The following is a 12,424-nucleotide window of genomic DNA, read 5'->3' as shown; positions in this document are numbered from 1 at the left end:
CTGTTAGCTAATGGAGTAAAGCACATGAATTATTTTGTTAATAAACACTTATTTTTCTATTAGATAGAAAAGTAAATGTGTAATATTTAGTGCAGTTAGTACCATTATCAGTGTTAAATTGTATTTCTGGAACCATTATGCCTTTCAGGCTTATAGGTTCAAGAAGTGATTATGGCTTTTTGCTAGGAAGGGGCCAGCTGGGTTGTGTTAAAAATTGGCTTCAGAAGTTCTCTTTTTCTACAAGAAAATGTTAAGCATATAACTCACAATATTAAACCTATATGGACAAGTTGTGAAAGCCTTGTTATGAGAAGTTTCACTGTTATGTCATTGTTTTATTCTCTTAAGATGTGGTTCTTCTCTTTGGTTCTCCTTTCCCACCTTATTTCTACTAATACCCACTGTTTGACCCAATGACATAACCCTCTGGGGTGGAATATTGAATTATCCTGGAGACTGTCACGTTATTCTGCATCTTGGGTATTTATGGGGCTCACAAAGTAAAGCAGCTTGTGTGTGGCACTGAAACCCTTTCCTTTGGGTTTCAACCCATGACAAGGATGGACTCTGGTATGCAAAAGAGTCCTCTTAAAAATGGTTTACATTTTCTATCATTCTATTCTTGCACGACAGCTTTTACTTTTAGTCAGTACTTAAAGAGGTGTCAATAGGAAACATTGAAAGTCTCTGGTATGCTATAACAATTGAATAGAATCGCTCGAAATTTCATGAGGAAATGAGCTAAAACTGACAGTAAATTAATCTCCCAAAGATACACTGAAAATCACTCTAACGCTGAGCTGGAGATATAAGAGGATAAGTTGAATTACAGAAGTGTGAAAGAGTAGTATGGAAAGGGACCTCATGGGGCTAAATTATGCTCCTGCCCTTAGGTAGCATCAGTAATGTCTATGTTATTTTTGGCAGATTTTTAACCTTCATTAACAGAGACTCTAAATGATCTTCCCAAGCCAACCATTCTAGAACTTTCCTATCTTTGATCATTTTTCTGAACACTTGACTCTTTTACTTAAAACTAGTTAATCTTTAATGAACCAGTAATAATGGGCAGAAGAAAACTCTAATCTGTGTATTCCTTTTAACTTCAAGTGAAGCAGTCTCAAGATCATACTTCAAAAACACCTCCTCTCTCTACTCTCAGCTGTGTGTTACAATGACAGCTGCAGGATTTGCTCCCCTCAAGAGCAGCATTAGGAGTGTCAGTAACATTTTTTTAAAAAGTTAATGTTGCTGAACAGATGGAAATGAGGAGATAGCAAGAAGTGTTTAACCACATCTCCGGATCACTTATTCATGATCTAGTTAGATTTGCTGCATTTTGCATTAAATGCTGCTTTTTTTGGCTTAACTTTATTAGTTGTTTTCACTTTCCCGGGGTAGGCAGGTAACTTCCACCACTGTCTTCTGTAAACTGTTTCTTTTGTTCTGCTAACTCTGCAACAGCTGCCATAGCCCAGCTCACTATCAGAAGAGGATGGTTGCTGGTCTGCACAGAGGTCTCTGCACATCATACACAGATGCTCTGCAGTTTGCAGGGAGGAGTACCTACACTACCTGTGCTCTTGCATAGGAGCTGCTGCCCCACACAAACATGCCCCTTTCGAGATAGGAGAGCTGCAGCTGTGAGCTTCACAAGGTGTCCAGCTGTGCACAGTGGAGTTCATTTGATTCGGACTGCTTTTGCTGCTGAAACAATTGTCCTGGCTGGATAGGAGACGGGCTGCCCTTGGCAGGGTTTAGACAATACACTGCACATTCAGTTATGTTGATCTGCTTGTGAATTTTTGCTTTCATCATGAGAATTCTCTTATTTTGAAGGATGGCTGAGCATAGAGGGAAATGTTATATTCCTGACAGTTGTCCATGCACCTGGAAAGACAGGGAATTTCTGTCAGGAGAAGTGATAGCTACACCATGTTATACCTGGTGAGTGACATGCATTTTGTATGCTTCCAAATCATCTGGGTCTAGCCACAGAGTGAGACTGATACACTAAATGTTTTGAGTGCATTGAAAATCAAAAATGTATATGCTTGTTTATAGACAGTTACAGGGTATTTCTTTTATTAGGCTCACTAACAGACTTGGAAGAGTAGGCAGACTTTTGAGTGAATGCTTCTTTAGGTCTGAAAAGGAAGAAGAAGATATCCAAGTTAAAAAGCAAGTCAAGAACAAATGCTTGATTTCACACATACCAGTTAATCTCTGAAAGAAAAGACATTTGGAATTTTGGAGAACAGAATATCAAGAAAGACAACCAAGGAGAAAAAAAAGATAACTTAACTGCATGACAGTGGTAAATAGTCTGCTCCCTTGCAAACTGGACTGTTTGCAATGTTAGTTACTGGTCAGCATGAGTGACAGTATAGGAAGATGATGGGGGGGAAAAAAAAAGCATTAGAATTGGAAAATGAGCCAGCACCTAGTATCTTTTTCAAGGATCCTTACCTGACTGATATTGATGCAAAACAGTTTTTCAGCCATTATAAATTGCTAGCCAAAATATCTATCTTCAGTTAAGGGTATAGTTAATAATAATAATAAGTTTGGCATGGCAGCTTTTAATCAGTTAAAAACTCAATTGGCAAATCAACTGAGCTCATACACTTAGACAAGCAGAACTAGAGGCTGTCAGTCCTACCTTCATACCAATTCATGTCAGTCACTGAACGTAGCTGACAGGAAAAGTAATCCAGCAATATATCAGCATTTATTTCTTAAACTCATTCTGTACCTGTCTGATACCCTGAAATCTTACAGGTAACAACTGGAGGTCTTTTGCATTTAATATATGCAGATTTTAATCAAAATTTCTTGAGAAAAAAATGATATTATTGTTTTATGAATGAGCATGATGTGGCATGGTGTCTTATCTGTACTGGAGGCAGTAATGGAAATATTTGCATAAGCCATAAAAATTTCAAGATTTTGCTTTCATTTCTTACACATTTCTGTTGTACATATATACTGATGGCAAAATGCTCAACACTTTTCTGCCATGGCATCACCAGTAACTTCAGAAGCAATCCACTAAATAGCTCTGTGTTTCAAGGTCTGAGAATTTTCTTCCTTTCATGAATTTCCATATGGCTTGAAATAAAGAAATTAAGAAAGTTTTTTCTTGAAAATAAAGAGAAAATGACCCTGCTATGAGAAGATGCTGATTGTTAATTTTCCTTACAGTGTTTGTCGGAGAGGGATATTCAATTGCACTAGTTACCCCTGTCCTGCTGTATGCACTATTTATGGAGATCGACATTATTACACCTTTGATGGATTGGAGTATGATTATGTCAGTGACTGCCAAGCTTATCTGCTGAAGGTAGGAGGTTTCTTCATACATTTTCATGTGTCCAAATGAAACTTTCTGTGACAGGGCAAGTATTTTGAACATCAGGAGATGATCTATATAGAACATTAAGAAAACAGGTGCAGAACAGATGTGTCCAAAAAGAAGAATCTGTAGATGACATTTTATGCTCAGCCATTTGAAAATGGTACATGGGTGTGTTCTTATATATCTACGTGGCCTAAAGAAAAGTAGAAAACAATGTTTTCTGTTCTACCTTCACCATGCTTTCATGACAACGAGCAAAGAATGACACTCTAGAAACTGTTCTAGAACTAAGTATATACTATAAATTTATTTAATAATTATCTATAAACTCTGCTTGGCAGAGGGTTAATGATGACCTCGGAGGCTGCTTGGAATCCTTCTTGGATGTGATCTGCATCATATCTGGAATGTGTGTATATAATAATATCAAACACAATGATTTCATAATTCAACAATGAAATCCTTCATTGAGATTGTCTGGCAGCTACATGATGATGTTCCTCATAGCTCACATTTACAGTACATTTCTAGCCTTTTTTGTTTAAAAATACCATTACTGACATTTAGAAATATATTCTATTACTAACAACAGTATTGTTCATTATCATTGTTGCTAATATTAAGGCTAAGAGTCTGTCTTCTGAGTTACAGTAATGTGTTTAGAAGAACATTAATTTTCTGTCAACCCTGACTGTCTAACCTTAAGAAAAAGCATGGTTTCTCAACACGGACTACTGCAAATAGCTTATTTCATGTGTGCTTTAGTAGAGTATTTACAGCTGTGAAATAAAATAGATCAGTTCCAGATTTTTTTCTTTGTTAAAAAAGAAAAGAAGTGAGGTTTAGTAAAGATAATAAGAATCCCTCATAGCAAACTCCTGGCATGTATCATGTTGTCTCATAAAAGAACTCTTAATCTTAGAGGTATATGAACCTTTGCAGAAACCTTCCTCCTTTAAGATTCAAAAAATAGGTGTTACTTTACCTGTAAAAACATCTTGCCTGTATGATGAGGTGGAAAGGTGGGTTGTCAGTTTTTAATTCTTAAGCCAGCCAGCCAGAGAGATGTGTAAGAAAAATCCATGCTGCTTTTTCAAACTTTAGTATGATACTAGAATGTTCTGCTTTTACAATCAAATGTCACCTGCCACTCTACTGCATAAGAAAGTACCTATCTGGAAACAAACCACGGGTAGTATTTGGAGTCCAAGAATAAAGTTGGCAACTACATAATTAAGGCATGTGGCACACTGCCAACAGGTCTTTTTTTCTTCAGGTGAACATGATGACACAAATGACAAAAATGCTGCTGATGTAGATCTCTCTTTCAGACTTTTCAGGATTTTTTCAGCTTTTCCAGCTGTTGAGGTTTTTTTTGGGGGGGAGGTTTTTTTGGTTTTTGTTTGTTTGTTTGTTTGTTTGTTTGTTTGGGGTTTTTTCCCCTCAAACTTAGCTGATGTGAGAAAGCATGGCCTAATTTCTTCATAATTTTTCTTTCCTCTTCAGTACATGGAAAACTCTCATGATCTGTATTGAAGGACTGTTTACTTCAAATTAGGCACTGCATAATTGTGTCTGGAACAGATGATGTATCTGTGGGCTCATTTTTGACCGTGAAATTTTTGGTGAAGTTTTAGGGGGGAAAAAAAAGAAAAAAAAGGATGGGATTTTGCAGTAGATGCCTAAGGGCTTTGAGGGAACTAAACCACAGAACTGATGAACTACATGATGTGCAATCCTGGAATCAGGGGAATGGAAGGTTGTAGTATAACCAAATATTTTAAATGACTCCATGGCTGAATTTGGCAGGAACAGACCAATATGTCTGATGTATAGATGAATGAAATTAATAGAAGTTACAATAAAGAAAATTACAATTGGGGAAGAGTTGAACTTTTTTTTTTTTTTTTGTAAAATAAATTAATGCATGATGAATCTTCTGAGTTATTCCATGAAGACAACAAACATGGATGAGGATGATCAGTTCAATATGTGTGTTTTTTAGCTCAAAGACCTTTTGGAGTCAGATTTTAACAAATATTTTTTTAGAGACTAGTCTCTCATAGGATAAGAATGGAGGTTCTTTGAGACATGAATTAAAAGTTAGAAGTTAAAAGACAGGAATAAATAGCCTTTGTTTAGAATGAAGAACTCCATGCATGCTGAGTCCTGTGTTCAGCATCTTCAGAAGCAATTTTGGAAAGGTGGTGTGAGGATTGAGGTGAAGCATGCTACTGGTAAAGAATCAGTCTGAACAGCTGAAACAAAGATGGACCACCAAAAGGTTCAGAAGATCTTATGGCAGAAAACACTGCATGATAAAATGGGGGATGAAATTCAACAATGAAATATGCAAATCAGTGAACAGAAAAAATAACTGTAACTATGGTTGTGGGATGTGCCAATGCTACCATGAAGATAGGCACTAAATTAGATACTACTATGCAGGAATGGAATTTTATGTGAGAAAGATATTTAAAACAGTGGTAACTGGCATTTTCCTAGTGGCAGCCTGAGTGGTAATCCAAATTGTTCTCCATTCTCCAATTTCACATACACTTTTGTATGAATGTACACAGTTACACCACAGTTGTAGCACATACATGTATGTAGTTGTACCACATACTGATGTGATTAAACTACATTATATGTGCAGACACGATAGTATGATGAGGCTGATGGGTTTTGAAGTACACTTTGTTCTTCCTAGAGCAGAGGTTTCCATGGCTGTCTCTTCATAATCATCCTCCCCTATATTGTGGCCATGTGCAGTGACATTTTTTAATAGTAGTATCAGAGTAATATAATGTCTCCTTCAAGCTACTCTTTGTTCAGAAGGTATGCAAGAGAGCCCTGACTCTTATAGCCTGTTATCCAAATAAACAAGCCAGATAAAATGTCCTGTCTCTTTTACTGGTCTTTTTCCTGTGAGAAGTGGACTGCTTTGTCCGTGCTATTTTATATACTCTAAACAAAGGTGTTGTAGCAGTTCAATAAGGGAAATGATAACTACAATAAATTTGTTGGCATACTAGTTCTTCACAGATGTAAAACTGAGTCCAAGAGTTATTATAGTCTGAATCCCATATTCCCAGAAGCATGATAATGCACAATTCCTATCCATGTTACCAGCTCTCACTGTTTGATTTGGCTGTTACCCCCCCTAAATGTGATCTGTTCAAATAGGTCTTTAATTTGTCACTGTATTGCACTCTACCAAACAAAGAAGTCATCCTTACCTTTTACTATGTTTTTAATAAGGAGCTCTTGTGCTCTTAGGGGAAAAAAAATCAAGTATCAACTTTCAGCCAATTATGAAACTTCAAACTTTGTTTTCAAGATCAGTAAGATCTGGCTGGCTTTTTTGTTTAAGGTGAGAGTAGGTGTATGAAAAAGTCCTTTATAACTAGTGCAACAGATATATCCATTGGTCAGAAAATGACCAAAAAATTTTAACGCAGCAATTAAAAAAATTAGGGCAGTAATATCTCATGAAATGATAATTTAATCTTTTCAAGGAATTAGGAGTTACATCACACACTGAGAAGTAAAGTCCCTGCATGGATAAATGACATTCACAGAGAAGCCATCAATATTTGCCTCTAAGATTTTAAAACCTCAATAATTTCAAAGGAAGAAAAGAAAAATCTTAGCAGACCAACTAATTTAATTTTTATCAGTGTATATCATGTAAACATTTTAGCTAATCTGAATATTGATTAATTTAAGACAACCAATTTCTTAATTAAAAAGATTTAAATAGCTTGCTTTCTTCCATTTTCTTGTTTACCTTCTGTCTTTGATAATGTTATGTGCTTTCCCTTACTAGAAAACTTTTACTGCATGTTATTTGTACTTGGGGTTTATTTCTTCAACTTGCCTGTTTCCTATACTTCTGCTTTTATAGTAAAATTGCTATCACACGTGTTGGCCTTTTTCTAGCTTTGTGATGATTTTCAGTCCTGCAGTTCAGTGAATTTATTATAGCTTATAGGATCAGCGGCCTTGGAAACCCTCAGATTTATTCTCTTCTGAGAAGCAGAATTACTGGTTTGGGGGAGTCTCCGAGCAAGAATTTAGAGGGATAGCCTACCCATCAGAATATCTGGAGCTCTGTTGTAATGCTTATCTACCTTTACAAACAAACCCAAAACAACCCACTGAAATCTTTCTATTAACTTCAGTAGGTTGTCAGTAAGGTCCCAAAGCCAAGAAAAGGAAGGACTGTTTTATTCCTGTATCCTGAAAGATGGAGGTCAGCAGAATGAAGCCCTCATCCTCAAGTATTCACATTTCATGGATTCACATTTCATACTTTAAAGTATGTGATAAAAATATTTTCAGTTCTTTTCATCTGACTTTGGGAGTTTGGCCATTTTAAAGTCACCCTTTTAATATTTTTGATGCGACCATGAAGGCTCTTTTAAAGCCAAAGTTATTACCAGATTTAGTGTGTTGGAGGATCATGAAAGCAACATCCAGACATTTGATTAAATAATTGAATCGTTATGCCAATTAGAAATGCAGATGTAACTCTTTGGTTCAGGAGGCACCACATGAGAGACCATTTATTAAGGCAGAGGTTCATTTAAAAAAACATGCATGATCTGGTGAACCACTACTACAGTTTCCCAAATGATTATCCTATTGATGAGTAGTCCCCAGTGTTAGATATCTGGTCTGTCCTGGGCAATATAGCAAGGGACCTCTTTTCTTGCATAACCCTTCTTTTGTAACTTGAGGCAAGTTCAAAGTGCTTAGTTTATGATGGTTTTATCATATTAGAGTGCTTAATACAGAAGTTGGTTGATGCACTAACAATCTTCTACTCATTACTTGCTCACTTATTTATCCTGATTGGTAAATTTGTTAAATGATGACTGGGCATAAGATGGAGCAATCACACACAAAGCAACATTCTTCGAATACTCATTTGTCACATCCAGGGAGGCAGAAGTAGCCTTTATCCCATTTCCCCTTGTTGAATATCTGTAATTTTTTGTGCAGATCTTTTCAACGTCATTTGTGCCAGGTAGCCAGTCTTTAGATCCATGAAAACGACAAATCTATAGAATGAAATAGTATTTTGCATGGTCTCTCTCGTAGCTTGTTTGAAAAATCAATACATTCTGCTTGCTGCTAGTCACCCTATAGAGGACTCAAGCTGCAGTTCTGTTCACGGATAACCAACATTGTCAAGCTGGCTGTTCATAGTTAAGACAAATATTTTAATTTTTTAGACTCTGAAGATGTTAATGCAAAAGTAAATAATGTTGAATTTGAAATTAAACATGTTTTAAATTGGAAACCTGACTCTAAAAATAATTTTAATCTATTCAGGGAATAAAACTGCAACATGGGGTTCCAGTCAAAATACTTTTAATTTTTTAATTAACATATCTAATCCTCAAAGCCACATTCCAGCAAATAGTTTAATGAGTAAGTGATGTGCCAAAATATGCCCACCTAAACCACTTGTCAAATAATTTACAGCAGCACTAACTGTGTAGAAATAATGATGTGTTTCTTGACAATTTGTGTGCAAATTTGTGTCCAAAAAAAGCGAGACAACATTTTGGTAAAAATATTATTTACTGTGAATAGTTTGCCCTGCTCTAGTTGTAAAGAATACCGACATTTCAGTTTTCATCAGTCCCATGATTTCAGATGAAACCTTTCTGGATGCTTTCTTTTTTCTGGGTCTCTGGAAATCCTGTAAGGGTCAGTAGTGAGCTCCCTGTGGGAGACATCCCTTTCCATCCTTGTCTTCAGCTGGAAAGTACAGTGCTCAGATAACGTTGACTTGTACCTGTTTTTCCATTTGTTCTACCCCTTCTGTGAGCAAAAGATTTGATTACAGTTGGCAATGGATTTATGCTCTGGTTCCATTTTCTACAGATCAGTGATTCCAGACTCAATTACCTCTACATGCCTTTCCGTCTCCACCATCTGATTCTCCAGACCATTAAATTATGCAGTGAATGAATCACTTCTATTATTCAACAAAGGAAAGATTTCTTTCAATTTGTGCAGATTAGCATGGAAGGCTTCCAGGAAAGGCTTGGAGAAAAGTTTCTTGCCATGAGAATGGCAATTTGGAGGCGGTATTTTCATGGTGTGACTCAGAAGTTGGATCCTCTTTCTGAGGACCCTGTCATTTAGCGACCACACAGCTTGAAGAAAGTGACCTTTTCACCTTGAGCTTCTGCTTTTGGGTTAATGTTCATCATCCAACAGCCCTTTGGCTATACTGACTCTAAAATGTTATAATCTGATGGCTGCCTGAAAAGGCAGTTCACTGTAAGAATGACTGCCTGCGTTGGATTGCCTCTGCTTGGTACAGCTTTGTGGACTGCTGATGCCCATCTTCTACTGACACAGCAGTGAAAGATGAGCAAAACCCAGCATCATGTGCTGCTGTTTCAGGCAGCTGTATGATATGTTGGCAGCAGTAAAATGAAAGCCTTTTGGTGAGTTTGAAGTGGAGGATGCTCAGGCTAGTCACCTGTAGATGCTGCTTAGCAGTTTATGGCCTCAGACTCTGGGTGTTAGTGAGCAACAAGAACTGTGAATTAAATTTAATCTGGTTTAGGTGTTAGGATATGAGGGTTTTTTTTTCTGAATGCATAGAAACTAAACTTCAGCAGTGTAAATAAACACATTTAACATTTGTTATGTTTAAAAAGATAAAAGCTTTGTGCAAATTTGTTTTCTAGCTCCTGCCATCATTTGCTAGAGCTCAGAAAAGGCAAATTTATCACTAGTATATCTTGTACTTTTTATTTCCTGTTATGTTGTGCTTTATCATTACAACGAACAATGATAAAATATTGACATTTATCACGCACTTATTAATAAAATATCTGTAAAAGGTATGATATAAATACCAGTTTAGATATTTAACACTAACACCATCAATTCTGCTGCTGGTTTCTGATTCAGAATAGCTCATGTTGCAGAATGTGTCACTTGGAAATGAGTATTTGAATGTTCTCAAATCCTTAATCTCAGAATATCTCAATTTTAATTAGAAAAGGATTGCAGTAATGTGACCTGTGCAAAAGCCAGATCTGATACACAAGCAGGCAAAGCCAAGTAAACAAAACAAAAGAAAATCTGTTTTAAATTCTTTTCTCAAACCTTTTAATATAGTTCTCTTAAAATATAAAAAAGAAAAACAAAACCTTTCCAGTGAACTCTTTCTGATAAATCTTTTAAAAAATTAATAAATGTTGAGTTAGAACAAGATTTTGAAGTATATAATGTAAGATATTGTCATGTACTTTTCATTATTAACAGTAGATTAAAAAAATTATCTGAATTCAGAAAATATTTTTGACAAAAACTCAGTCACCCAAGAACACTATATTGCCATAAAATCTGCTACAAAAAACCTAGCTATAATAAACAAAATATGATATAATGATTTATATTTCTTATTGCATGTATAAATACACGCAGATACTTGTAATACATCTTTCTCAAAAGTTGTTGAGAGCTTATTCTGCCTGAGGAGTATCTTTTTGGGAAGTCACTCTTAAAACAATAGGAAAGAGTTATTGTGAATGCATTAGCAGATATGTGGAAGTTGTTTGAGGGTGAGTCAGTATCTGAAATAATCTCACTCCCTTTTAATTTGTATCAGTGATTATACTCAGTCATGTTGGTCTCCTCCATTTCTACTCAACTGTGCTACAATGCTAGAAATGTGTCATATCTTACAGGTGTATTGCAAGTTTCTGCTGTATTTTAAGTGAAAATAGCCACATAATCTGCAGCTCTGTAGAAGATGCTGAGGAAAAGAGAATATATGTTCATGTGTGTGTGCATGAGCAATATAGCTCTTAGGTCCATAGTTCCTAAATGTGATTTTTTTTTTTCTGGTTGGTTTTTTTAATATTTGTATAGAAATACATAACATCAGCGGAAAAATAAGTACTATTACTATTCCTTCTCTCCCTCCTGTAAGAAGATCACCTGCTATCTTTCCTCTAATATTGCTTCACAACTTCCATGTGAATTTCTTCCCAAACTGAGACAGTGTGTATCAGTGCCATCTGCTGACTCCAAGCAATATTGCTTCAATGTTTGGAAGCAAAAGCAGGGATTAAATAGTTACACGCATGTATATAGGTACAGAAGAAATTATCATACCATAGAAATGAAAGAAGCCTTGCAATAGGAGATCCTCCTTGGTGTTAATTGTGAAAGAGTTTTGCATAATGAATGTGTTTTCACTGATTATCTGGAAATCACCCACCCCCCACTCCCCCCCCATAAAATGGCACAAGAAACTAACAGAGCAAGACCATGTCAGGTGCCAAGGCATTTGTATGCTCTACAAAAACAAATATTTACACGTAAATGCTCACAAAATCTGCACTGATGCTCTTCTCCTTAGATCAAGCTTACTAGGAGTGATAGTTCCAAATGTTAAGTTCTTTCAGAGGAAACTCAGAGCCCAATAAATAACCACTGTACTGAGTTTCCATAAAATTTCCCAAAATGTTAAATCTGAGCAGACCTAATGATATCTCTCTGAAAATATATAGGAAGGAGAAAACAAATTATAACTTTTAAAATACTGTATTATTTTTCAGCATTTTTAGAGGTTTTTGCATTTGTTTGTGCATGTGGCTGTACATGAAGACCTCTAAGGTGTCATAAAAACAAAGGGAAAATAGAACTAATCTATCTCTATCCAATTCCCAGTATGACCCTAGATGATTTTATGGCCACTCTAGTTTGCAAGTCTAGTAGCATATTGTAGGGAACAAAACAAAAATAAAAGGGGGAAATTGGGGTATTAAGAATGGAAAAGAATGATTCTTTACACTGAACATGTTTGAGAGATTTTAATGAAAGTTTCACAGAAGACAAATACAGCCACGTTTAAGTTGTCTTCTATCAGACTGAATTTTGACTATGTAAACACACTGCAGTGTTATTTTTGGTTGATAGCGATAGAAAATTTCTAATGGGATATTGAAATAGAAAGTTTCTAACAAAAATAAACCCTAACATTCCCAAGCACTACTGGAAAAAAAAAAAAAAAAAAAAAAAAAA

The 12,424-nt window shown here is 35.8% G+C and overlaps 1 protein-coding gene across 1 annotated transcript in view; it reads left to right on the top strand.

Annotated features, from left to right (window-relative positions):
• The window catches only part of OTOGL (otogelin like), a 103,512-nt gene that overhangs the window by 35,204 nt on the left and 55,884 nt on the right, over positions 1–12,424 (top strand). Inside the window, exons 24-25 of the mRNA XM_026864945.1 lie at positions 1,840–1,947; positions 3,205–3,343. Coding sequence (XP_026720746.1) covers positions 1,840–1,947; positions 3,205–3,343 — 247 coding nt within the window. The remainder of the gene's footprint in view (positions 1–1,839; positions 1,948–3,204; positions 3,344–12,424) is intronic.

Source organism: Athene cunicularia (genome assembly GCF_003259725.1).
Source record: "Athene cunicularia isolate RWA chromosome 1 unlocalized genomic scaffold, athCun1 chr1_part2, whole genome shotgun sequence".
NCBI lineage: Eukaryota > Metazoa > Chordata > Aves > Strigiformes > Strigidae > Athene > Athene cunicularia.
This window is presented reverse-complemented; position numbering and strand designations above follow the sequence as displayed.